The sequence below is a fragment of the Neopsephotus bourkii genome, unplaced genomic scaffold (assembly GCF_033783945.1).
Source record: "Neopsephotus bourkii isolate Nb327-2 ecotype Australia unplaced genomic scaffold, CSIRO-AGI_Nbou_v1 NB_1060, whole genome shotgun sequence".
Taxonomy (NCBI): Eukaryota; Metazoa; Chordata; class Aves; order Psittaciformes; family Psittacidae; genus Neopsephotus; species Neopsephotus bourkii.
Window position 1 is genome coordinate 2,116,177 of NW_026901548.1, and position 23,200 is coordinate 2,139,376.

At 47.6% G+C, this 23,200-nt stretch overlaps 1 protein-coding gene across 19 annotated transcripts in view; it reads left to right on the forward strand.

Moving 5' to 3' along the window:
- The window catches only part of KCNQ2 (potassium voltage-gated channel subfamily Q member 2), a 64,644-nt gene that overhangs the window by 14,953 nt on the left and 26,491 nt on the right, over nt 1-23,200 (forward strand). For 11 of the 19 annotated variants that reach the window (XM_061361560.1, XM_061361544.1, XM_061361545.1 and 8 more), the window contains exons 2-10: nt 6,825-6,915; nt 8,114-8,240; nt 9,415-9,590; nt 10,598-10,723; nt 13,343-13,453; nt 13,870-13,965; nt 14,652-14,746; nt 17,750-17,779; nt 22,011-22,079. In XM_061361560.1, the coding sequence (XP_061217544.1) occupies nt 6,825-6,915; nt 8,114-8,240; nt 9,415-9,590; nt 10,598-10,723; nt 13,343-13,453; nt 13,870-13,965; nt 14,652-14,746; nt 17,750-17,779; nt 22,011-22,079 (921 nt within the window). Of the gene's footprint in view, nt 1-6,824; nt 6,916-8,113; nt 8,241-9,414; nt 9,591-10,597; nt 10,724-13,342; nt 13,454-13,869; nt 13,966-14,651; nt 14,747-15,034; nt 16,870-17,749; nt 17,780-22,010; nt 22,080-23,200 lie in introns of those variants that run through there. The other 8 variants (XM_061361546.1, XM_061361562.1, XM_061361552.1 and 5 more) reach the window with 2 other exon arrangements.

Consider the following 23,200-nt stretch of genomic DNA (forward strand, 5'->3'; position numbering starts at 1 on the left):
GGTTTGTGTTCCTGCACTCACTAGTAATGATCTCTCAGAGGCAAGGAGGAAGCTGAGGCTCTTTGGGGGAATACCCTGTGGGATGAAACCAGCGGTGGTGCTCACATTTCAACCTGAATAATCCGGGTATTGCATGAGACAGCAACTTTCCCTCACGTTGAAATCAATGAACACGCTCTGAGTAAATGCCTGCACAGATGCTTGTGAGAATTACTTAAACATCCAATTCTTCATACTCCTCATTTACCTCCCAGTGCACCGCAATCGCACCGTGGTCTTTAGGGTTCTCTCCCATGCCCTGTTATAGTGCAGCTGCAGGAATATATTCCTGCCCACCAAGGTTTTAAGAGCAAAGCCCAGCCTGATAGTGCTGGATATGGCAGGTGCATGGGCTTGATGAATACTTTGCTTTTGCCTCCAGACATCTGGCTCCTCCGAGGCTGCGTGTGCGGGGCCAGAATGCACAGACAAGCGTTTCGCAGTGATTCACGGTAATGGGGACAAAGAGGAACATTGCAGCTAGAACTTTGTATGCGGTGATTATTATTAATAATGCTTTTATTCTGAGCTGAGTTAAATGCCTGTAAAAAACACCCAACCCATTCCTTAAATTTAACCCCTTTTCCGGCTGTAAATGATCAGATCTTGGTCTCCATTCCCAGACAGCTTTTGTTCTGCGAGGCTTCAATCCAGAAAAGCTCTTAAGCTTCTAAGTGTTGAGATAACGCAATCCTTTGCTGGAGTAGGGACAAGATATGCCATGCAAAACCCATTTCTGCTCAAATTCCTCTGGTTCATGTGTTCAGGTCTGGGCACTCGGGGCAGATGATGCAGTTTCTGCTCCTTGATGCTGTTATAAGCAAGAGGGAAAGGCTGGAGGAGCTGTTGGAGTGGGAACTGATTTCCAAGGTGGTGAATGTCGAAGGAAACAATATACGTGAAGCCATATCCTGTTCTTTTTTCTAACTGAGAAATGCACTACCTAAATAGAAGGAAGGCTGGGGAAGAGAAGATATTTTTGTGGCTTGGTTGTGCCACTTTACCACGCTGACACAGTAAAGCTGTGACCAGCTCTTCTTTATTCCTTAGGAGTTGTGAATGCTTTATTCCATGATGGAGTTGTGAATGCTCCTTATCTGCCCATAAAGCAGAAAAGGACCTTCCCCCTCTGCCCCAGAACCTGATGCAAAGGAAATCTCATTCCCTCTGCTCCCCTGGGATATAAATGTGCTGGTGTGTTTCAATAGCTGCAAAGGGGGCTGAAGCATGGAAGTGGGCACAGTGCTGAGCCGATGGTACTCCTGCTTCCAGCCACTTGGCTGGGAAAGACCCCAGAGAATGAATACTTGGGAATCCACCTCCTGTTTTTTGGCACACAACAAGGGGAGAACATTTGCTGCATCCATAAACAGGGCTAGAGGACATGTCCTGGGTGCTTGTGGGTGCTGGTAGTGCTGATGAGGGAAGGGAATCATCTTATTTTCCTTCCCATCCCAGTGCCACCCCTGTAACGTGGTTGGGATCTCTAAGATCTGCTTCTCTATATCCTGATTAATTCCCACTTCCCAAAGCACTGTTTAATGTAGCTTTGCCCTCCGCAGCACAGCTTCCTCTGGGACACTGCTTTGGTCCTCTGGGGATGCTCCATTTGCAGCATCATCCTTATGGCTTTGTACAAGCAAAGTGCTGCTTGTTGTAGCTGTTCAGCTGTCATCTCGGTGTGCTGGGAAGGCACAGGACCTATTAATGTTGTCCCAAAGAGACCTTTACTAAAGATGTATTAAAAGGTTTATAAACTGTGAGAATCCCTGCCTTGGAGCCAGCCTGTGTGTTGCCCATAAGCAATGTTATTCCCCTGCATGGATGCTCTAGAAGCCTCCAGGCTCCTCTAAGGAGCAAGATCTTAGGTGAGAGGACACAGCTGGGCATGGCCAAACCTGCAGGGAATGAGACACCCTCAGGGGCTGGTTTTGGAAGGGAGAGCTTGCATTAAGGCACAGGACTGAAAGGCAGGACTCCCTGCTTCTGTTCCAGCTCTGTTAGTGACAGAAGTTGCCTTGTGAGATGCTTTTGGCTGAGTCTGAGGCATGTGGAAACCCAGAGCGAGGCATTTGGGCTCATGTTTAGCCTTGTAAATGAAGAGCTGGGTGGCAAATCACAGCAAGATTGCTGACATGAATAAAGATGAGGGATGCTCCTGGCTAAGGGTAGGTGTGATACCCCTGGAAAAGTCATGGTATTATCAGTTTTGCTTATGATTCACCAGAGATTTAAATTGAGCTGTAAATACTCCCATTCTGCTTATGAGGCTCTGCGAGTGGTAAAAGGCATTTGGCAGTCTCTGTTTCTCTTTGATATGGATGTTTTTTCACCTTGGTTTATTGCCGTTGCTGCATTTTCATGGCCTTTGATTTACCTTGAAGTTTTAGGTACTTAAACACTGATGTTCTACAGAGACCACAGCAAATAGATTGCGGGGATTACAGATGCCCATGAGCATTTGGGGTTTACTTTAGCACAGTTATCAATGCCTTGTTCACATCCCCAAAGTAATTTAAATGTGTTAAATGTTTTAAGCTGTTTTCCACTGTGCAGCTCTCCAATGCCTGTAATAAACGCTCCTTCCAGTCCAGCTCTTTCTAATTAAACCAATCCTTAATGCCCCTTCCCAATTCCAGGGAAAGCCAGGGAGCACAGTGCCTTCTTACTTGTGCCACCTCTTTGTATTGTATCTATCTCCATCACATTCAGGAATCCAGTTGCTAATTACTGGTGTTCCCTTGCAGGAAGCCCAATGGTTTTGGATGTCAGGGAATATGATTTGAATACAACTATTTCAGGAATAAATTTAAAGGTCTTTTTAAATTCTTATGTAAATGGGTGTGTAGAATCCAGGGGGTTTCTTTTGGAAGGCAAATGAGATGATTAACCTGAAAAGCTTTATGATGATTCCATCATGTGCTTTTACTGAGGGGGAAAAAAAAGGACAATTTTACCTCTTTCAATTCATTTTAAGTATTTCTTTTCTTCCAAGGGGGAGTTCAGTGATTTCTTTTGCTGTTGCTAACCCAAAGCACAGTGCACATGAAATGTGGATAGGCAGATTTTGAGCTGGGATTTATAAACTGCCATAAGAAGCTTGCATGGGTGTTTAAAGTCAACATAACCTTTGGATGCAAAGCCAGACTTTGGATTTATTAGTATTAGCAGCAGTCAGATTTGCACAGCTGAGTCTTGGCTGAGCTTAAAGGTCTAAGCAACAGGCATGGGGGATGTTGGAGCCTCAGAAGGTGCTGGGTTGCCCATAGGAATGGATGGTGGGTGAGAAGATCCAGTGACATGAGGAATCAGCTTTCCCCATGCCATCACTCTATGGAGGACACAGTGGTCCAACTTGCTGCCCTCTGCATCCATCCAGCTGTGCATCAGGTAGGACCCAGCTCTTGTCTGCTCAGGAGGAGGACACAGTCTTCTCCAAAGCTCTAAGCAGAATTGGCATCTTTAATGTAAAAATCATTAGATGGGGTATAATTAATGCTCCTTTTTGTGCATTAACATTATCCAGAGTCAGGCTGCAGGTGTAATTTGCTTTGATTAGATATGTGGCTTTAAAAATTAGATTTATCCCAACCTCTACACTATTTATTGGCCTGTTTCCTTTTCCCTAGCTGTCCATTATCATATGGAGCCTTTTTCTGTGCTGTCTGGGTAGATTAGGTGAAATTAAAGCAGATTTAACCTTCCTGTTCCCCACTGCCCTTCCTCTCTGTCAGCTCAGAGGATACACACCATCTCCAGTGTGGACATACCCTCTGAGCTTTCTTATGCCAATCCATTATCCATAGTGGCTCTGCAGATCCTTCAAAGATTCCCAAGAGCCATACAGACCCCAATCCCTGAATTCAGATTCTTTGCAGGAAGGTTTTATTCTCATAGTCTCCTTGTGCAGCCTCCCAAAGGTCTGTGGACCAAGCAGAGCATCTGTGCATCACTGTGGGTTTCTTTTGGGATGCTTGTGCAGCTCACCCTGTGATGAGCCAGTGCCTGCATCCCTTGCTGGCAGGACCATTCCTTAACCCGGTGGCTGAGCATCCCCATTGGGAGTGAGATGAGGAGATTTGGTCCACGTGGGATTTGGCCATGGAACTCCTATGTTTCCTTGGAGAAGCTGGTGCCTTACCCATTGCCTCCCATGCTTGGCAGTGCTGTAATTAATGCTGACCCTGCAAGTGTGATCTGCATCAGGTCTCCGTGGCAATGAGAGCCCTGAGTAGAGCTGGAATTACAGCAGCCCTGAGCTGGCCCTGGGGACATGAGGGGAATAGGGATGAGGCTGCAGCCACATGCTGGGATAAGGAAGAAGCAGCACCAGGAGCTGCCCTGGCTCTCCACTCATAACCACTGCTGCCACAATCCACCCTTGGGGTTTGAAATGATAAAGCCATTCCTTTTCCTTTTCTCTGTTTCATCAATATATGTTGAGTGACAAACTTGATGCACAGGAATCCTCTTTCTTGTGATGTTGTCCCTGCCAGGACTTGTTGTTTGAGTGTGGCTTTATTCTAGATCCATCCAAGGTGGTCACCTTAGCAAACAATGTGCAAGTCTGTATTGATGCTGATGCTTTCAGCACCTCCTCAGGCACAAAAATCCAACCTGTGTTCTACTTCTTTAACCAGAATATGCAGGATTTCCTTTCCCACTGATCCCTTTCCCTTATAATTGCTTTTTGTTTTCCTCTTCTCTTTCTTCTTCCATTGATTATTCATTTGTTTCTCACTCCAACATCGGAGTTTGAAGCGCAGTCTGGGCCACCCTGGATCAGGGCTGCCTGGCCCAGCCACAGCTCCTTCCCTCCAGCAGTGCAGGGCTCTATTCCCCCCTGTCACTGCATGGGCAGTAGCTCCCAGGGCCTGGCCCAGGCAACCTGGAGATTGTAGGAATGGATGGAGCTCATTTAGGTGCAGGGCAGGTTGCTTTTTTATAGCGAGGGTTTTAAAGACCAGCTTGGGGAGAAAAAGCGTTCAAAGACCCACAGAAGACAGCAAGGGACATAATGAATGGGATCGCAAGGGAAGCTTTCTTACTCTCTTGAGGTTGTTTCAAGTCTGTGGGTACCAGACCTGGTGTGAGAAGAGGAAATTTACAGTGAGAAATCAGTCAATTGTCCTTATCTGCTTTGTGCTGAGTTCATCCTGCTGCTGACAAAGCTCAGCCTTCAGGGGATGGCTCTGAAGGTCTCTTACCTACAACAGGGAGGGATGCTTCAGCTTGTGGTTCGAATAAATACTCCAAATCCCCCTATTTTTACTCGTTACTGTGACATTAATGGTCATTGCAAAGCCGCAAGCACGACCTGGGTGGTGTGAAACTCCCTTTTCTTTCTACAACAGAAAGGAGCAGCACCCACCAACCGTGCCTTATAAATATTCAGAATGCAGTTTGTAGGACTGTGAGACAAAGCCAGACAGATGAATTATTTAATGCTTTTAGAGAATGCAGCTTGCAGTTTCTCCTTGCAGTGGCCTCCTTTAGGGTATCAGTAAATTGATCTTTACTAAATTAATTTCCCTCCCTTTGTTGGAGTGAGCAGTGGGCACCGGCAGTGGAAACCATCTCCATCCATGAGCAGATGCCAGGGCTCCTCCATAGCTCTGGAACTGGGTGTTGAGCGCTGAGGGTCGAGTTCCTGTCACTCATCTGGTGCCTTTTGTTTGCATTAGTACATCCAGCCCTGCGGGAGGCAGAGCTGGCAGTTTTAATGGATAGCCTGGGAATGGTGGTGGTGCGGCACTTCTGAGGCTGCTTTTGGGATTAGGCCATGGAAGTGGATGTCAGGGAGACCTGGGTGTGTGCTGTAAGGGGGTTTTGAGAACCGTCCCTGTTCCATGCTAAATAAGAGGCTGAGAGAGCTGATACCAAAGCTGGGTTCCCTCTGGCTTCAGACTAAGACACCAACAGCATCAAGATCCCATCCCTTGGACTGGATCAAACCTCAGCCATGTCCCATGTCTGGCCACAGAAAAGCAGAGTGACAATGATCCACCTCCCAGTGATACTACAGCAAGTCTGAAAGTCAACAGCCATTCCAGGCTGTAAGGGGTTAATCTGGAGTACCTGTCTAAGAAAGGAACACTAAATCCACCCCAAAATACCCTGCTATGGATGGGAAATGCAGTGCCCATTCCAAGGGGAACAAAGGGGAATGGCTTTAACCTGCCAGAGGGGAGACTGAGCTGAGCTCTTAGGCAGAAGCTCTTCCCTGTGAGGGTGCTGAGGCACTGGCACAGGGTGCCCAGAGAAGCTGTGGCTGCCTCATCCCTGGTGACGCTGGATGAGCATTAAGGTCCCTTCCACTCTATGACCCTGTAATTCCCATGTAGGCAGTGGTGGATGCAAATGCATCCACAGAGCACCAGTGGAGCTTGTTTTGAGCCTGTGCTCCTGCTCATCAAGCAGTCGAGTCGGCTGTTATCACATTAATAAATAGCCTTGCTTGTTTGCATGCTGGTGGAATGCATGCTGCAGGAAGAGCTGATGGTTCCTTGGGGAAATAATATCAGATGCTGTCAGAGCTGCCAGCTGGGACAGGAATTGAATCGGAACCTGCCAAACTGGGAACAGTCCAGTGGGTCCATCCACACTGAACCCTTCCAGATAGTAAACCCAGGGACTTCCCCATTTTACATAGCGTTGTAGCAGCATCACAGTAAATACCCCTGGAGAAATATGTCCATAAATGCTCTCTGGACTAGACTGAAGTATGAGAAGTTCCTGCCCTGAAGGCTGATGGTCTCTCTCTGTCTCTCTCTTGTATCATGTAGTTTTCTACTAGTGTTCTCCTGCCTGGTGCTGTCAGTCTTTTCGACCATTGATGAGTACCAGAACAGCTCAGAAGGGGCCCTTTACATCCTGGTAAGTGCGAGGTTGCAAATGAAGCCTTCAGTGAGGCATTAAAACCAACTCAAAACAGCACAAAAACGTGAGGTTGGGGGTGTTTGACTGAGGCAAGAATTTGAACTGTTGCTTGTGAGAAGGGGACCACTGGTACTTGTAGGGAAGTAATAGGAAAAATGTGAAAAGGAGGAATCAGGAATAAACTAAAGATATTTTTCAGGAGCCCTTAAACCCTTCTTCCGAAGCTTTTTCTTTTAATCTGCATTTATCTACAATGGCAAAATACTGATCCCAACTGAAAAGCACTTTGATGTCAAGCAGCTTCCAATATTAAAGCTACGGATGCTCTCCTTAGGGAGCAGCTTGTGTAGCTGCCTCCTCTCCCACACTACAGCATCCCTGCAACTATTTGATCCTCAAGCTGCAGAGTTTAGTTCCTTAAATAGCCTGGCATCCCTCACACTGGCAACGTGGCTCCTGCCATTGGGAGCCAGCAGAGCTCCTGCACACACTGCCAGGCTGCCAGATCCACGTGTCCCCTTTGCTTTTGTCTGTCTTCCTCTTCCTCAGCCCCTGCCCTACATTGACATCAAAAGGTGCTGCAGACTAATTAGGGCTTCGTCAGGTTTGACACATGAAAGCTGGGGCAGGAGCTGCTATAAAGAGGTTGGAGGGAAGGGAGCATGCAGAGGGTGTTTGGATGGTGATGGAAGGAGCTGTGATGCACAGCATCAGTGTGCTTGCTGGGCATTGAGGGGTAGAGGATCTACACACTCTTACACCAGACAGGCCAGCACACAGGGACAACCAGGCTGATTTTACAGGGAAAAAGCTCAAATCCCCTGCCAAGAGTCTTAGGATGGAGCAGTCGGTGAATCCCATCTCTGGTCTTCCCCTTGCTGCTCAGCATTAACCTAGTTAAGTCCTGGAGGTTAATGATGAGGAGATACCAGGTACTCCTCAAACAGTATGGGAGGGTGTAAAGCTCTAGTTCGTGGCTACAATGTGCAGTACCTCCCACCACCCTAGGGGAAGGTGATGGGAGGCACAACAGCAAAGAGCTGACAGTGATCCAAGCCTGGGCTCTCTAATGGTCCAGACAGCTCTGTGATGTGTTTTGAGGCATTTGGAGGCCAGGCAATGGGTCTGTGCTCAGTTTTGGAGCCTGCTCCTCATGGTGCACCTTTCTCCCCTAACAGCACTGTCTCCCTTGCAGGAAATTGTCACCATTGTGGTGTTCGGGGTGGAATACTTCGTGAGGATCTGGGCCGCCGGCTGCTGCTGCCGATACCGGGGCTGGAGGGGAAGGTTAAAGTTTGCCCGCAAGCCTTTCTGTGTCATCGGTAAGATAAACTGGGAATACTCTGAAGGAGCCTTTAAAACCCTTCTTCCCGAACTTTTCCTTCTTCCCAAACTTTTCCTTCTTCCCGAACTTTTCCTTCTTCCCAAACTTTTCCTTCTTCCCAAACTTTCCCTTTTATCTGCGTTTATCTTCAATGGCAAAGCACTGATCCCAACTGAAAAGCACGTTGATGTCAAGCAGCATCCAATATTAAAGCTGCGGATGCTCTTTGTTGTACACCAGGCATCGCTGGCAACTGCCCACAGCCATGGGGAGGGATTCCCCCAGCAGAAGCTGAGTGTAGGAGCTGAGATGATGCAATCCTGATTCCAACCTCACCATTGGATCTCTCACAAGCCGCTGACATCTGTGTGCATCTCACTTTGCCTTCCCTGGTGCTGATGAGCTGCCCCACAAGGGAGTTATGAGACTTAATTAATTCTTGTTTGGAATGTACTTGGTGATCCTCTTGTGAGAGGGGCCATCTGTGCACAGCAGTTCTTTGTAATGGGGTAAGGAATGGGCAGGCAGGCAGGCTGTGCCGTTCCCTATGGAGCTTGCTTTTGGATGTCCAGAGCTGGCAGTGGTCATATGCATGATTTTAGCTTATTCCACACAAAAACACTGTTATGAAACTTGCACAGAAAACTAGGGAAAGAGGGAGTTTACAGGATCTTTTTGAATGTAAGATACATAGATTAAGGCTTTTTTTTGTTCGACTTCCTTTGTCCTTGAGCACTCTGTGATGCTATAGTGGACCTCTAGATTTTAATTCCCAATTTAGATGGGGGAATTCCCATCTATGGACAGCTCTGAAGCTGATAAAAACGAGTATGCATTTTGCAATGATTTAATCCAGTTTAACAGTGTTAACACTGAATCATGTAAAAAAATCAGGCTTTGCAGTATTTGACACTCATCATTCCCATTTTTATGGAATAAACAATCATATGGAATGAGTGTAGAGAAGGAAACCAGAACATCCATAATGTGTGCAGTGGCTCCTTTCACATCCAGGCTAAGAGTGATGCTATGTCCTTCCAGCACAAGTTGTGACTGACACAAGATCTCTTCAATGCAGAGCCTTAAGCTGCCAGTGGCAGTAGCAGTTGCCATCCCATTTGTTAGGGGTTCGGCAGCATTCCTTGAGCTTTCGATGCCCTCTCTTTGTGCAGACATCATGGTGCTGATCGCATCCATCGCCGTGCTGGCGGCAGGGTCCCAGGGGAACGTCTTTGCCACCTCAGCACTCAGGAGTTTGAGGTTCCTGCAGATCCTGCGCATGATCCGCATGGACCGCAGGGGCGGCACATGGAAGCTCCTGGGCTCTGTGGTCTACGCGCACAGCAAGGTGAGTCCCCAGCAATGACATTGAGTTGCTCTGCATGTTTTTCACTGCTTTGGTTCACTTCTTCACCCCAAACATCTCTCAGGCCTGGGGGGTTTGGAAAGATGCTGTAGGTAACATGGGGAGCAATGCAAAGTCAGATACCTAAGGTTTGATGGAGCTTATGTAAAGGAGAGAAGGGAGAGATGTCGAGTTGTTTGAAGGGAATATCTTGAATGTAGAGACCACCTGCACACTGATAGAGCTCATTTCAGAGTCAGCAATTAGCAGCAGCCTCATTAAGCACATATGGTGTTGTGAGCTCTTTGTCCAGGATGCACTTCAAAGTGGATGAGTATCTGAAAGCCCATCCTGCGAGCAGCAGCCTCTCACAGACACACTGAGTGCCTCTTCCCAATGGAAGGCATCTTGCCCTTTCTTTGGATTGGGAGGAGTTTGTTGATTGTTTTGTTTCCTGCTGCCAAACGTAGGAATTTCACATTTCTCCTGTTTCCTGCACTTTTCCCCCTGAAAAGCTTTGCCAGCTCATCCAGAGCTATGTAAAAATCACAGGGAATTTGTGGGTGTTTTTTGCTCATCCTTGCATTAACTTCATCCTAAAATCCTGTGAATTCTGCTTAAAGCTTCCCTGAAATTGGGGATATATTGTACCCATATCCCAGCTATGTAGCTTCTCCCCAGTCAGTGGGAGGGACCTGCCCTAAGCAGAGTCCTGAGGGATTTGGGGGTTCCCATTTCAGTTTTCACCTCTTCCTTGGAGAAACTGGATTATTTTTTGTTTAGCCTCAGTTCCACACCTCAAAATAATGAAGCTGTTACCACTCTATTTCCTTCTCTGTTTGCTGTATGTGTTTAGATGATGGGGTTTGCCCCCTTTGCATTAGCATCTCCAACCAAAGCCTAAAGTAATGCAGGGAAAGTTCAGATCCAACCACAAGCAACGCAGTGTTTGGAGATAGATGTGCACCAAGACTGCAGTTATTCTTTCCTACTCCTTAATGTTCTTGCAGGAGCTGATTACTGCCTGGTATATTGGCTTCCTGTGCCTCATTCTGGCCTCTTTCCTGGTATATTTGGCCGAGAAAGGAGAAAATGAGCACTTTGATACATACGCAGATGCACTCTGGTGGGGTCTGGTAAGTGATTTTCATAGAGCAGCTGCTGGTTATTAAATGTCCATTAACCCTCCATCTTCTATCACTTATGTGGGGAGTCAACTTAGGGATTAGTTAACATTTCTATTAAATGGCTTCAGGCTGCTTCGTTTAGCTCTTTTCTTAAATGAACCTCATAGAAAATGTTAAGAGATCCCATTCCTTGAATTGCCTGGAGCCGCAAGGAAGCTGGAAACTCGTGTGCTCCCAGTCGTGGGATTTAGCTCTGTCGTGACAGTGGAGACAGGTGGGATAAAGACCCCACAGAAGCTTTGCTCATGGTTTTGACATGTATTTAAAACTGAATCATTTAAAACGATCCTTGGGTAACACCCTGCTAAAGACACTGCAATGAATGTGATAAAATTAATAGGATCTACGTACCAGACAGACTTCAACACTGAAAGCTCTTCCCTCTCACATCTTTGCTGACAAAGGAGGAAAGGGGATGCTTCTGGTTTGCTCTGGGGGTGCGTGCGCATGTGGATTATTGGATTACCCCATTAACAAGGAGAATTAATGACGTTCTAATCTCCTTGTGTTATTGTTCTTCGGCTCCGACGCTGGGGCGCTGGTTTGGCCTTGATTACAAAGCATGGAGCAAAAAGCCCAGATCTGATCAAATCCCAGTAACAGGCTTGGGGTGGAATCGGCTGATCAAGCAGCTCCTCTGTTCCAACAAAGGGAACGAAGCAGTAAATTGCTTTTCAAGGCCCTTGGTGATGACAAATACAAAAACAAAGCCTGATTTGACATAACTAGAAAATAAACAGGGAGGAAAAAGCAGCAGCCCGGATTAGAGCTCTGTCCTGGGAGAACCATGGGCAGATTTATCCCTCCTGCTTCCCAGTCCATGCGAGCCTTTGGCATAGGATCGCTGCTCCCTGTTCCAGGATGCGGAGGTGATTGTGTTGCCGTTGAGAAGCTCGGAGTAAACTTGGGAGTTCCATTAAGATAAAGAGGTTTTGTCATTGTCCAGCTCCTGGATGCAGTACAGGCAGGTGTTAAGAGATGAGCAAACTAAATCAAATTGCAGGTTCAGGAACTCATCCCTTGGTCTGCTCTTGGTGGATCCAATCCTTGTACTTGTCTCTATATATCAGAAAGAGTTTGCAAACCAACTTTGCAGTGATTATGGAGAGAGCATTGCTTTGACTTTGTGTTTCAGTCAGGAGTAGCCATGTAGCTGCATTTTCTAACCACTTTGGCAAACTGGCATCTAATTGATAGGGCTTTTAGTGGGTCCAATTAAACAGCGCTTTGGGATTGTTCTTCCATCTGTGTAAAAGTGTTTTTATTCAGAGCTGAATGCATGAGGTTTCCAGAGCTACATCAGTACAGTGTCAGCTCCCATCCCTGGGGCTGGCTCTGTCTGTGGAGGTTAGGGGATAGGGACAACTTTCCACTTGGCACAGTGGGGTCCAGTTTGGGCAGAAGTATCCAGGATGTTCCCAGTCAGATCATCTCTCCCTGCCTTCCCCTGCCAATCCCAGGCTCTCCAAACCCTCTCAGAAGCCCTGGGGGATACCCAGCATAGAATCATAGACTGGTTTGGGTTCAAGGGACCTTAAAGCTCCTCCAGCTCCAACCCCTGCCACAGGCAGGGACCCCTTCCCCTGGAGCAGCTTGCTCCAAGCCCCTGTGTCCAACCTGGCCTTGAGCTCTGCCAGGGATGGGGCAGCCACAGCTTCTCTGGGCACCCTGTGCCAGCGCCTCAGCACCCTCACAGGGAAGAGCTTCTGCCTAAGAGCTCAGCTCAGTCTCCCCTCGGGCAGGTTCAAGCCATTCCCCTTGGTCTGTCCCTACAGGCCCTTGTCCAAAGCCCCTCTCCAGGTTTTGTGTCAGTCCATACAAGTGGGAAAATGCATCTTTTCCTGCTATTTGAAATTCAAAGGGTTCTTTGTCCCCAGCAAAACTCTCTGCTCTTTCCCCAAAACACACAGCAACTTGCCAGCATCCTTTTGGTGCACTGCAATAATACTTAGGAGGGGGGAAAAAACCCATCCCTAAACTAGGTTGCATGAAGCAGCCATAATTCATCCTGTTGGCATAATATGCTGTTTTTACATAGGGAGACCAGCTAATAGACACTGCTGGGAAAATCGGGAATGAGCAGCATCAGATCTTTCTGCACGCAGTCAGCTCTGCCTTCCTCCATGAGGAGCCTAAAGGGAATTTGGGGGAACGGTGCCGGTTTGCTTCCCCTGCCGAAGGCACAGCCCCATCTCCCGGGGGAGGCTCCGAGCTGCCGCAAGCCTCTGCACCAGCTGGCAGCTCTCTGTGTCCGCTGAAGGCAAGAAAATGCTCCCAACTGGTGTGAAAACTCAGTGCATTGAGGAGGAAGGCGGCAGCGCTGTCCTGGGCATCGGGAAATCACTGCTTCCCACAGAGGTGCCCATCGTAGGCTGGCTTGGGTGGGAAGGGACCCTAAACATCATCCAGCTCCAACCCCCTGCCATGGGCAGGGACACCTTCTACTAGAGCAGCTTGCTCCAAGCCCATCCAACCTGGCCTTGAACACTCTGATGCTGCAAGAAGTTTGGCTGTGTGGGTTCAGCTCTAAATCTGACCAAGGGCTTTGTGGTGTTCTCCTCCCTGCAGATCACTCTCACCACCATCGGCTATGGGGACAAGTACCCGCAGACCTGGAATGGGCGGCTGCTGGCGGCTACGTTCACCCTCATTGGCGTCTCCTTCTTCGCCCTTCCTGCTGTAAGTGGGGGCTGCAGCATCTTGATGGGAGGGTGTTGAGCTCGGCCCATGTTGTCCCAAGCCCCTGGAGCCACATCCAGTGACACAAAGCATCCAGAGATCTCCTGTCTGCAACAGCTCTGTGCTTTTTGAGTCAAGAAAAGAGGGACAAAAGGGGAAACCCTGTCTGAGTACCCACAGATTGGGCACTTTGTGTATGAGCAAACGAGATGGAAACTCCAGATTTGGCTTTGCGCAAGTATTTATTGAAGCAAAACCAAAAACTCCTGCAAAAGCTGTTCTTGGGGGTGATGGCCTTCTCCTGGCTTTCAGAAGCAAGAAATAGAACAAACCTTTGGAGGGAAAGCTGGCTGCAATGTTTAAGTAAAAGCTTAGCAAACACCCTGCTAACTGCAAATGTCTGTTCTCTTCCCCAGGGCATCTTGGGTTCAGGGTTTGCTCTGAAGGTTCAAGAGCAGCATCGGCAAAAACACTTTGAGAAGAGGCGAAACCCAGCAGCGGGCCTGATTCAGGTGAGGATCACCTGGGGGTACCACGTTTTGGGGGGGTTTAATAGTCTTTTATGTGCTGGGGAGGAGACAGGCAGGTGAAGAATGGGGCTGTGTGTGTAAGGTGTGAGACAGCAGCTGGTGACTAGTCTTGTGTGGGAATAGATGCCAGGAAATCAGCCATGGAGAAATAACATGTGGTAGGAAACAGAACAAAATCCAGCCCAGCACAGTGAGACAAATGCATTTGGAGAGTCTGGTTTTACCCAGCTTTTTCCCCCTCTCCCTCCCCACCAAAGAGAATATTGATACTGATAGAAAGTTACATTTGGGAGCATTTTCTTCATGGTAACAGATGCCTGCGCAGAAGGTGGGTCTTGGTGTGTATCTTGGAGACATGAAATTAGTCATTTTACATTCCCCTGCTCCTTTCTCTCCACGTTTTTTAACTCCCTGATGGGCAGCAAAACTTATTTGATGCCTAACTTCAACCTGACAGTGGGTGCCTGGTACCTACAGCACTTTTAGCTGGGCTCACGTAGTCAGGAGTACCATGGTACCACCCCAGATTTGGCATGTATTAAACCAAGGAAAATGAAGATCAGACCCATCCCATAGCAGAGGGAGGACTCAGTGTTGGCCAAAGGCTATAAACCAAGGGCAGTGCTGCCCATAGCGGGTTCACAGCCCCACTATGATCCCCTCCATAGGCGGCTTGGAGATTTTATGCCACCAACCTGTCCCGGACGGACCTGCACTCCACTTGGCAGTACTACGAACGCACCGTCACCGTCCCCATGTACAGGTACCTCCTTCTCCCTCTTCCACTGCCTTCCTCATGACACCACTGTCTCCATATTTATTTTTGTTATCTGGTTATACAGTTTCGTTTATTACCTATTTTTTGGTTAAAAAAGTTGATTTCTAGAGCCAGTATATGCTTTTTCTTTTGGAGTTTTTTTTGCTTTGTGGTTGGCTTTGTCTGTTTCTTTTTGACTTGATTTTAATTTCTCTGTTGGTTTTTTTTCTTTCCATGTCTGTGTGTGTGTACATGCTCTTCTTTTCACCTTTGTTTCTCCACGGCTGCTGGTAGTTGCGTTGTGTTGTGACAGTTGCTGTGCCCAAGGGTGAAGATCTCCCTTCCGAGCTGCTCTGGATCATAGGTAAACGCCGTCCTTGCCCTGTGTGCAGCTCCTCTCACCCATTCAGGCTCTCCTTGTGGCTCCAGTTGGTTTCTTATGGTCCTTCTGCCTTTCAGCAAACTTCTCTCCCACCACTTTCCCTGGGTGCATTTGCCCTGGGTCCTTCTTTCCTTTCCTTATTATTTTTCTAAGAGGAAGAAAACTGAATGAGGATTCAATGAGCATTTTCCCATGTCTTGCATTTCATTTATCCATCATGAGAAAGGCCGGTTGGATGGAGCTTGGAGCAAGCTGCTCTAGTGGAAGGTGTCCCTGCCCATGGCAGGGGGTTGGAACTGGATGAGCTTTAAGGTGCCTTCCAACCCAAACCAGGCCGTGCTTTTATGATCTGTTGACACAAGTAGGGAAGGACTGTGGCTGTGATGGATGATGCTGGTAAAGCACCGCTGTGTTTTAGCAGCATCCATCTGCCTTGCTTTAAGGAGAGGTAACTCATCATCATCCCCAGGCAGCCTTTTCAGCTGATACAACACAAGTTAGAGCAGTGTCCTGGGAATTCACAGCCTCTTGGGATTTGGGGCTTCATGGAGATGAAGACAGTCTCCTGCCATGCCTCGCTTCTCCCTGGTATGCGGGGAAGCATTGCATCCCCCGGCTCATTCTCATGGTTGGTGGCATCGAGGCAGAGGCTTCTCCAGAAGCTAAAATGCAAAACGTTGTTGTTCATTTTGCACTCCATGCTGTCTGCATCCCCTTCTGGTGTGTTTTTAGGAGCTAGTCACGTTGTTGTGGTCAGTGAGTTTCCATTGGATTCATTCCCAGTGTGTGTCTGATTGCCTTTTTTTTTTTTCCCCTAGAGATTTATGAACCAGCTTCAAGATTTTGCCTTATAAAAACAAAACCCAAAACCAAACAACCACCCAACAAAACAGAACAAAGCTGTTTTCCGATAGTGTTAATCTCACCCATTGAAACTCCCCCATCTCACTGTACATTAGCAGCGCTGGCTGTGATCAGCTATTGGAGAGGATGAGGATGGCACCTGGTCCAAAGTCCACTGCAAACTGCGGGAAGCCAGGGGCTGATTTCAGTGAACTTTGCTGGGTTTCACTGCTCTTTGAAAGACTGAACTTACCACGCAGCCAGACATACAGTGACACCTTCTGCATGAGGATGTCCTGGCGTAATTACCTGATGCTTAATCCACTTGTTAGAACCCATGGAGCTAGGACACAGGAACAAAAGTTGAAGAGCTGCAGAAGAGCCTAAATAAAAGCTTTAAGGAGGAAAAAGGACAGGAATGCAGCTTGGTGAAAAGCCCAGCTCTCCTGAATGAAAAGCCAGCACCAAGCTGTAGCAGGGTGGCAGCAGTTTTACTGGTTGGGTGCTGCTCCAGAGTCAGTCCCAAGCAGCAGCATCACCTTGGCCTTCCTTAGGCACAGGTTACTCTGCTGTCCCAGTTTCACCTTTAAATCCCAACTCCTGTGTGTGTGCAGGTAAAGCGAGCATCACCTAGGAGAGTGAGTCATGGATGCAGTGATGGATTCAGCTCTTTGGCGAAATTGGATATTTTTACCAAGAAAGCAGTGAGCTTCTGTTAAATGTATTTTGGATGCAGTCAGATTAATTAGGGAAAACATTAAAAATGGGGTAACTGTATGTTCTGGCTGCAGCTTCCATCAGTCACACTGTGCATCTATCCTTGCCTACCCACTTCACTAAAGCCAGCTCTGCACTGGTGCAGCCAGAGCAGCACATCAAGCCCAGTGCCGCATTAAAACGATGGCTGCAGCATGATTAGGAAGTGGGCTGGAGGAATGCAGTATCCCCATGTCCCTCCAGAGTGCCAGGGGGTGATCTGCAATCATCACTACCTTGGCACCCTTTCTGCTCAACATTGGGCTGCTTATTCCTCACAGCAGGAGCCCTGTGACTTGAGCTTACTTGTTTTCCCAAGGCATTTCCAAAATGACAATATGAGAAAATCATTGTACATGCCTTGGAGGAGCTCACGTGTCTCCAGAACATCACTCAAATCACTGCAGTAGAGTTAGTCTCACTCGTGCGGGGAAAATAAGGTGGCCCCTTGAGAGAAGCTTGGATTTCATCTCAAAATTCAAAATGTAGTAGAACCAAATCTGAAACAGGCACAAAGCCGCTTTATGTAGAGGTATAGTTTGAGCTCGTAATGCTGCCAGACACCATGGCCTGTTCTGCATCAGCCACTGGATTTGCTGGATAAAAAATTGCTGTTTATTGTCACTATGTCACTACTGATCTCAACTATGTTCATATATTGGCCTTCACTAAAATACTGGCACATCCAAGCCATCATCTCAGCTCAGGTACCCCTGGCTGATGGGACCGAGGGCTTTGGGTGTCCTATGAAAGGCCTCTTGGTGGCCCCCCTATTTTCCCTGCTCTTTGGTGCTCATTTGCTTTCAGAGTGAGAGGTGCCAACTGCCTGTCCCCAAGGGTGACATGAGGGTGACACGGGCGCACCTGAGCAGGCTCAGCCTACGCTCCGTGCTCACCTCTAAGCCTGGTTCATATGCTAATTTTCTTTATTCTGTTTCTTTTCCCCTTTCCTCCACCCCACCTTCCCCCCATCCCTCTTTTTCTTTCTCTTATCCCTTTGGTTTTCTTGGGTGAAAACACTTGAAAAGCACGCAAACGCAAACGTACGGTGCCTCCAGGTATGAAGTGCATGTGACCCTGAAACTGTGTGTCATGTCACTCCTTGTTCTTCGTTTGGGACTGTAACGTGCAAAGCTTTCAATTGCAAAAACAAATGAAGGAAAGGAAAATAAACCTCCGAAGATCAGTTTATTCAAAGGAATGAGTTGAAAGCCCAACCCAGACTCCCCATCCTGCTGCCTACAGACTAACCCTATGCGCCTCCATATATGTTTTAGCTGCTGGTACACACACGTGTTGGGTAACCATCTGCCAAAATGATGATTTAAGGAAGGAGAATGGGAGAGTGCTTGATAAGCTTGGTGTTTTAAGGTTATTTCGTGATGGTCTTACCAACCTTCTCTGATTCATACAATGTTTAATGAGAAACCTTTCCTGTTCATACTCCCATTTTCCCTCTGCCATCACTCCTGCGTGTTCCCCTTTCTCCCGCCCTCTGCTCCCATCCTTCATTGTGTCATTTCTCTCACTCCATGCTGTAGGAGTTGTTTCCACCAGGCAATGCTTGGTTTGCTGAATTTGCTGCGTGGTGGCACCATGGGATGCATCAGTGGTAGAATGGAATGAAATCATAGTAGTAGCTGTGCCTTATTTGAGGACAACATCTGGAGGAGAAAGAGATTGGACCAGATGTTCCACTCCATTCCTAGGTTGAACCAGGTGATCCTTGAGGTCCCTTCCACCAGGGTATTCTATGAATATGAACTGGAAAAATCATTCATTTCTTCCAATAATCCAATCTGATTTTTGGGAAACGGGTGTCCCATCTCAGCAGGATTTCTCCATTTCAGTTTTTTTCTTCCCAGACTGACCTAGAGAAAGCCCCAGTTATTCAGTTTGGGACTTAACCTTTTGGGGTCAATCCAAATGCAAAGACCTGTATATGGCTGTGTAAGATTTATGATAAATAATATTATCTTGGGTTCTGCAGAAAAGAGTAGATTTGAAAATCATGGGCATATTTTAGATGAAGTTGGTGTCTGGAGGTGTAGTCAAGTCAGTGTATCAAGATGGGGAATAAATGGCTTGCATTTCAAGACTGGGGGCCAACCTCTGTTCTTAGAGCAATTTAAACTCTCACTAGATGTATTAACGCTCCTAAAACTGATGTGATTTAGCACCTGATTTCCAAACCTGGTTCCAGTTTTCACAGATGCAAGTTTTACAGCCTTAGTAAATCACACTTAACCATTTTATGGGGTTAATTTACAGCAAATTGCATCCATGAATTGCATTTGTAATATTTTGAGTGCACTTTCCTGTTGTGCTGAGCAACATCCTGTTGGGAGAACTGGACATTTTAATGCTGCAAGGAGTGAAGTAAGAATGTGCCACTTCATCCCATTTCTTATGATAAAGTAGTTTATAAGTTTCATAAATGTCCTTAGTTATGAAAAATAGCTTAGGTTGGAGACATAAAGACATTGTTAGGGTAAAAATTGGCTCCTCATAGGAACGCCAACACAGCATGGAGACTCATTTAAGTCACCATTCCATTCCAGCATCCATCTCCTTGTCACTGTCTTCCTAATTGTTCCTACTGGGACTGTTCAAAGGCGTCATCATAGTTTCTGTGTATGTCGTGGTGTGTGTGTGTGGTTCTGTGTATACTCCTACCCTCTGTTGTGTGCTGCTCCCTCCTCGTGTTGTGGGGTTTGGATGATGTCCTGGCTGGAGGCATGATATCCCTACTGTCCCCAAGTGCTTGAACCTTATCTGTGCTACCAGGAATAGGGAATTTGCCTTCCCTTTGGATAGGGGAGCTGGAGGTAGTGTGGTGTTCGTGCTGTCCTGGGAGGGGTGATGGAAGCTGGTGACTCGGAAGCGTTGCTGCGGTGTATAGCATGAGCTGTGTGTGTTCCTGTGGCGTGCAGATCTTCTCACTTAGCTCCCCTTTAACCACAACTTGCTTCCCTTGCTAACAAGTGACACATGGACCAGGAGGAGAGAGAGAAAACATGAGATGCCCCAGCCCAGAGGTCCGTTCTCCATGTCTCCGGAGGACACGGTGGCACACAAGGGTGCAGTGTGCTCTCCATCAGTGTTTCATAGCAAAGCTCAGTCAAAGCACTGAGCAGAGCCCTGCCTTTTCTCCAAGGTTCTGGTGAAATGGTGCAATGCAGTAGCTGTTCCTCAAGCTGCTCTCTTGTAATGACAGGTTAGGCTGAGCATTCGATTCAAATTGAATTTCAGGTCAAGTACCTGGATGAGTTTACACCCGTTTTTAATCGTTTCAGTACAATATTGGGCTCTTTTTTTCCACCCATCACCCTACCACAGAAACAGTGAATTTCTGTGTTTCCTTGTGTGTCTTTTTACCTTTGCATGGAAGCATCTATGGTGGCCCAAGAGATGCCCACCTTCAGTACAGTGTAGACTGGTGTTATGCAAAGGAAAGAGCTCCTTTTGGGATCCTGAGTCCTTCAATCCAGTGAGTTAATGAGCTCTGAGACTTGTATCAGTGGGAGCCCTGGATGTGTGATTCTGGCCAGAGAAAGCAGGGCTGTTATCCTGGATATGGCCATCCATGATAAACTAATGCACCAAAGAACGGTTGTCCACCCTTCATTAGCTGCTAAGTACACTTTGTGCTTGATTTTATTCACCCATCTTGGAAGGAACCTGCCAACCCTGCCGTGGGTTTGAAGGGAGGACACAGCCCAGCACTCATATGCTGCTCCACTGCACCAAGGTCAGCATCCTCCTGACTTCTTGAGTGAAGAGAATCATTAATTCATTCAGAGCAGGATGTGCTCTCTGGATGGCAGCAGAGCTGGCCTGGGGAGCCGAGCCAAAATTTTCAGGCCTATTTTTACTCTTTTCTCCATTCTTAGGATTGAAAGATGTTCTGATTGCCTCAATCTTGTGAGCACCGAGTCCGCTCTGCTGAACAACTGGGGGGATTTGCGAGGATGAGTTTCATGATGCAGAGGAAAAGCTTTTCCACTTGGGTTTTTTATTCAGTTAGAGGAAAACTATGAAACTACTGGTCTCATAATGGCTGAAAAAACATGGGCGTGAATAGCTCTGCCTTTACTTTACAGTAAGCAACAGCACCTCGGCCAAGACCAGTCTGTGAGCACTTGTGCTCCTTTCCTTCCAGTCCAAAGTTGCCATTTTAGGCCAGTTTGGGTCATTCTTGCTCTAATTAAAACCTTGGTGGCTCATTTTCCAGCAGAGCCATACGTGTACACTGCCTTGGGGTTGTGGCTCTTTGGGCTATGGTCCCAACTGCAGGGACCTTAGTTTGACAAGGGCACACTGGTGGCCTAGAAAGGGTTTAGCAGCAAGTCATGGGATGAGCCCCATTGGCCTTAAGCCTGAATGCAGAGTCCCCAGGTGAGCTTTTAAGTAGGCGTTGCTCTTCCCAACCATGTGCAGCGTTCTCCATCCTCCCCCCAACACCCCCAGCTCACATCTCTCCTGATTGAAAACCTGTGAATATCAATGTTAAATATTCATGGAGCAAACCCCAATCTCCCAGGGCCTGAAGGAAGAATCTGAAGTGGATGTGGGAGCTCATTCAATGGCACAATATCACGATAGGCGACAGGGTGTTCATTTATTTTACTTTTTAATTAACCAGGATTCCTATTTTCAGGTCCTTCCTAAGAAAAGAAGGAAAACCATTTTTCCTAGAAGACAATGATACGTGGTTTTGCTTTATTTTGGGGCAAAACCTGGCATGGACAGTAGGGAATTGGTTGAACGTGACCCCCGGAGCATGCTGCTCCCAACCTCAGTTCCCTGTTTTCTCTGCCCCATAAGGTGCTCCTTCCTATGCCTCCTGGCATTGCCAGGAGCAGCAGGGTTGAGTTCTCCCATTTGCTCTCCAGTTAATAAGAGCCGAAGTGCTGACCTCCACACAGAGCAATGCCAATCAATAGACTGCACATGGTGAACCAGCTCTCCTGCCAAAACACCATGATGCTGCTCAGAACCCCTGGCAGCTGCTTGTGTTTTGGGAGGTTCCAAATCCAATGGTGCAGACAAGTTTCTCTCTCTCTTTGCTGTCACCCTTTCTCTCTTTCCCCACCGCTCTGCCTTAGGACACTGTTGGAAGTAGCAGCCAAACCCCTCTCCATCCTTCCCAAGCTGTCTCCCAGTTGCGCTTGGTGGCACTAAGCTGGTTCTAGCTGAAAGGATGGGGCAGCAGGGGAAGGTTCCAAGATGGGAGGCTCTGAAGTCATTTCTGCTTGGATATTAATGGTCTCTATTTTCTTCCTCTAGACTAATCCCTCCTCTGAACCAGCTGGAGCTCCTGAGGAACCTGAAGAGCAAATCGGGACTGACATTCAGGTTAGCAGCAGAGTTGAGAGTTTGGAAAGCACCCACTTTGCAACCTTTTCCTTTTGTTTTGTTTCCTTTTTTTCCTTTTTATTTAGTTTATTTTTTCCTTCCTGCCTTTTGCATATGGACATCCTTGAAGATGTGAGAGGTTTTGGCAGTTGGTCCCCCATAGGTTGTTCAGTGACCTCCCCATCCCTCTCCCATGCTATACATGAATTTCTTCAGCCTAACTTGGCTCTGGAGTAATGTTACAGTGCTTGACTGAAAGCACTAAGTTGTATTTTCAAAGGGTCTGATTGAGGTAGTGTTCCCAGTTTTACTCTGACCTTTGTATTCCTCACCACCCTCAGAGAAGACTCAGGCCCACGGTGCGTTACTTCATTCTCCATCCCCAAAAGCAGGCAAGGTTGTAGTGGTGAGAAGTATTTGCTGTGGCAAGGTATATGTGATGGTCCCAGAAGGTCAGGAGTCCTGCAGCTTCAACCTGTGCTTGGGAAGGGTGGTTCTTGGGGCTTTTAAGCAGGTAAGGCTGCCCATTTGGGGAATAGGGAATCTTCTGGGAGACCCAAGGAGGGATGGAGAGGTGCTGGCTGTGACTGGTGAGCATCAGGGCCAGCTGGGGAGGTGTGGGATGGGAGCTGCCCTGGGCTGTGTCTCTGCAGAGGGTAGAGATCTGTAGACCCATGGCAATATGTGAGTATTTGAGCTAGTGAATGAGGTTGGGTTTCCAAGCTTGTCTGAGCAAGGAGCAGATGGCAGAGTTGTATTTTGTTTGAGTCTCTGCGCGCTGCTGCATTCAGCTTAAAGAAGAGGGGATGGGATCTGTGCAGGTCTCAGTGGTCACTGATGGATGGAGGCAGGGCCGGGGCTGGTGCAGCATCACTCTGAGAGTGAATCAAGCTCGTCCTGCCCAGATCTTCCTGCAGTCCGGTTTGTGCCTTATTCTGTCTGGTGAGAAGCAGCCTGCTCCTTCCCATGGGGCTGCAGGGGCAAGGCTGCTCGGGGACCCAGATTAAATGCAATTTCCCATTGTGACAAAGCTGTGAATCAGTGCAGTTGGAGGCAGAGCAGGTTCTCCTCGATGATAAAGGGAAATGCCACCAAGATGCCTGGTCGTTGAAGGCGAGGTA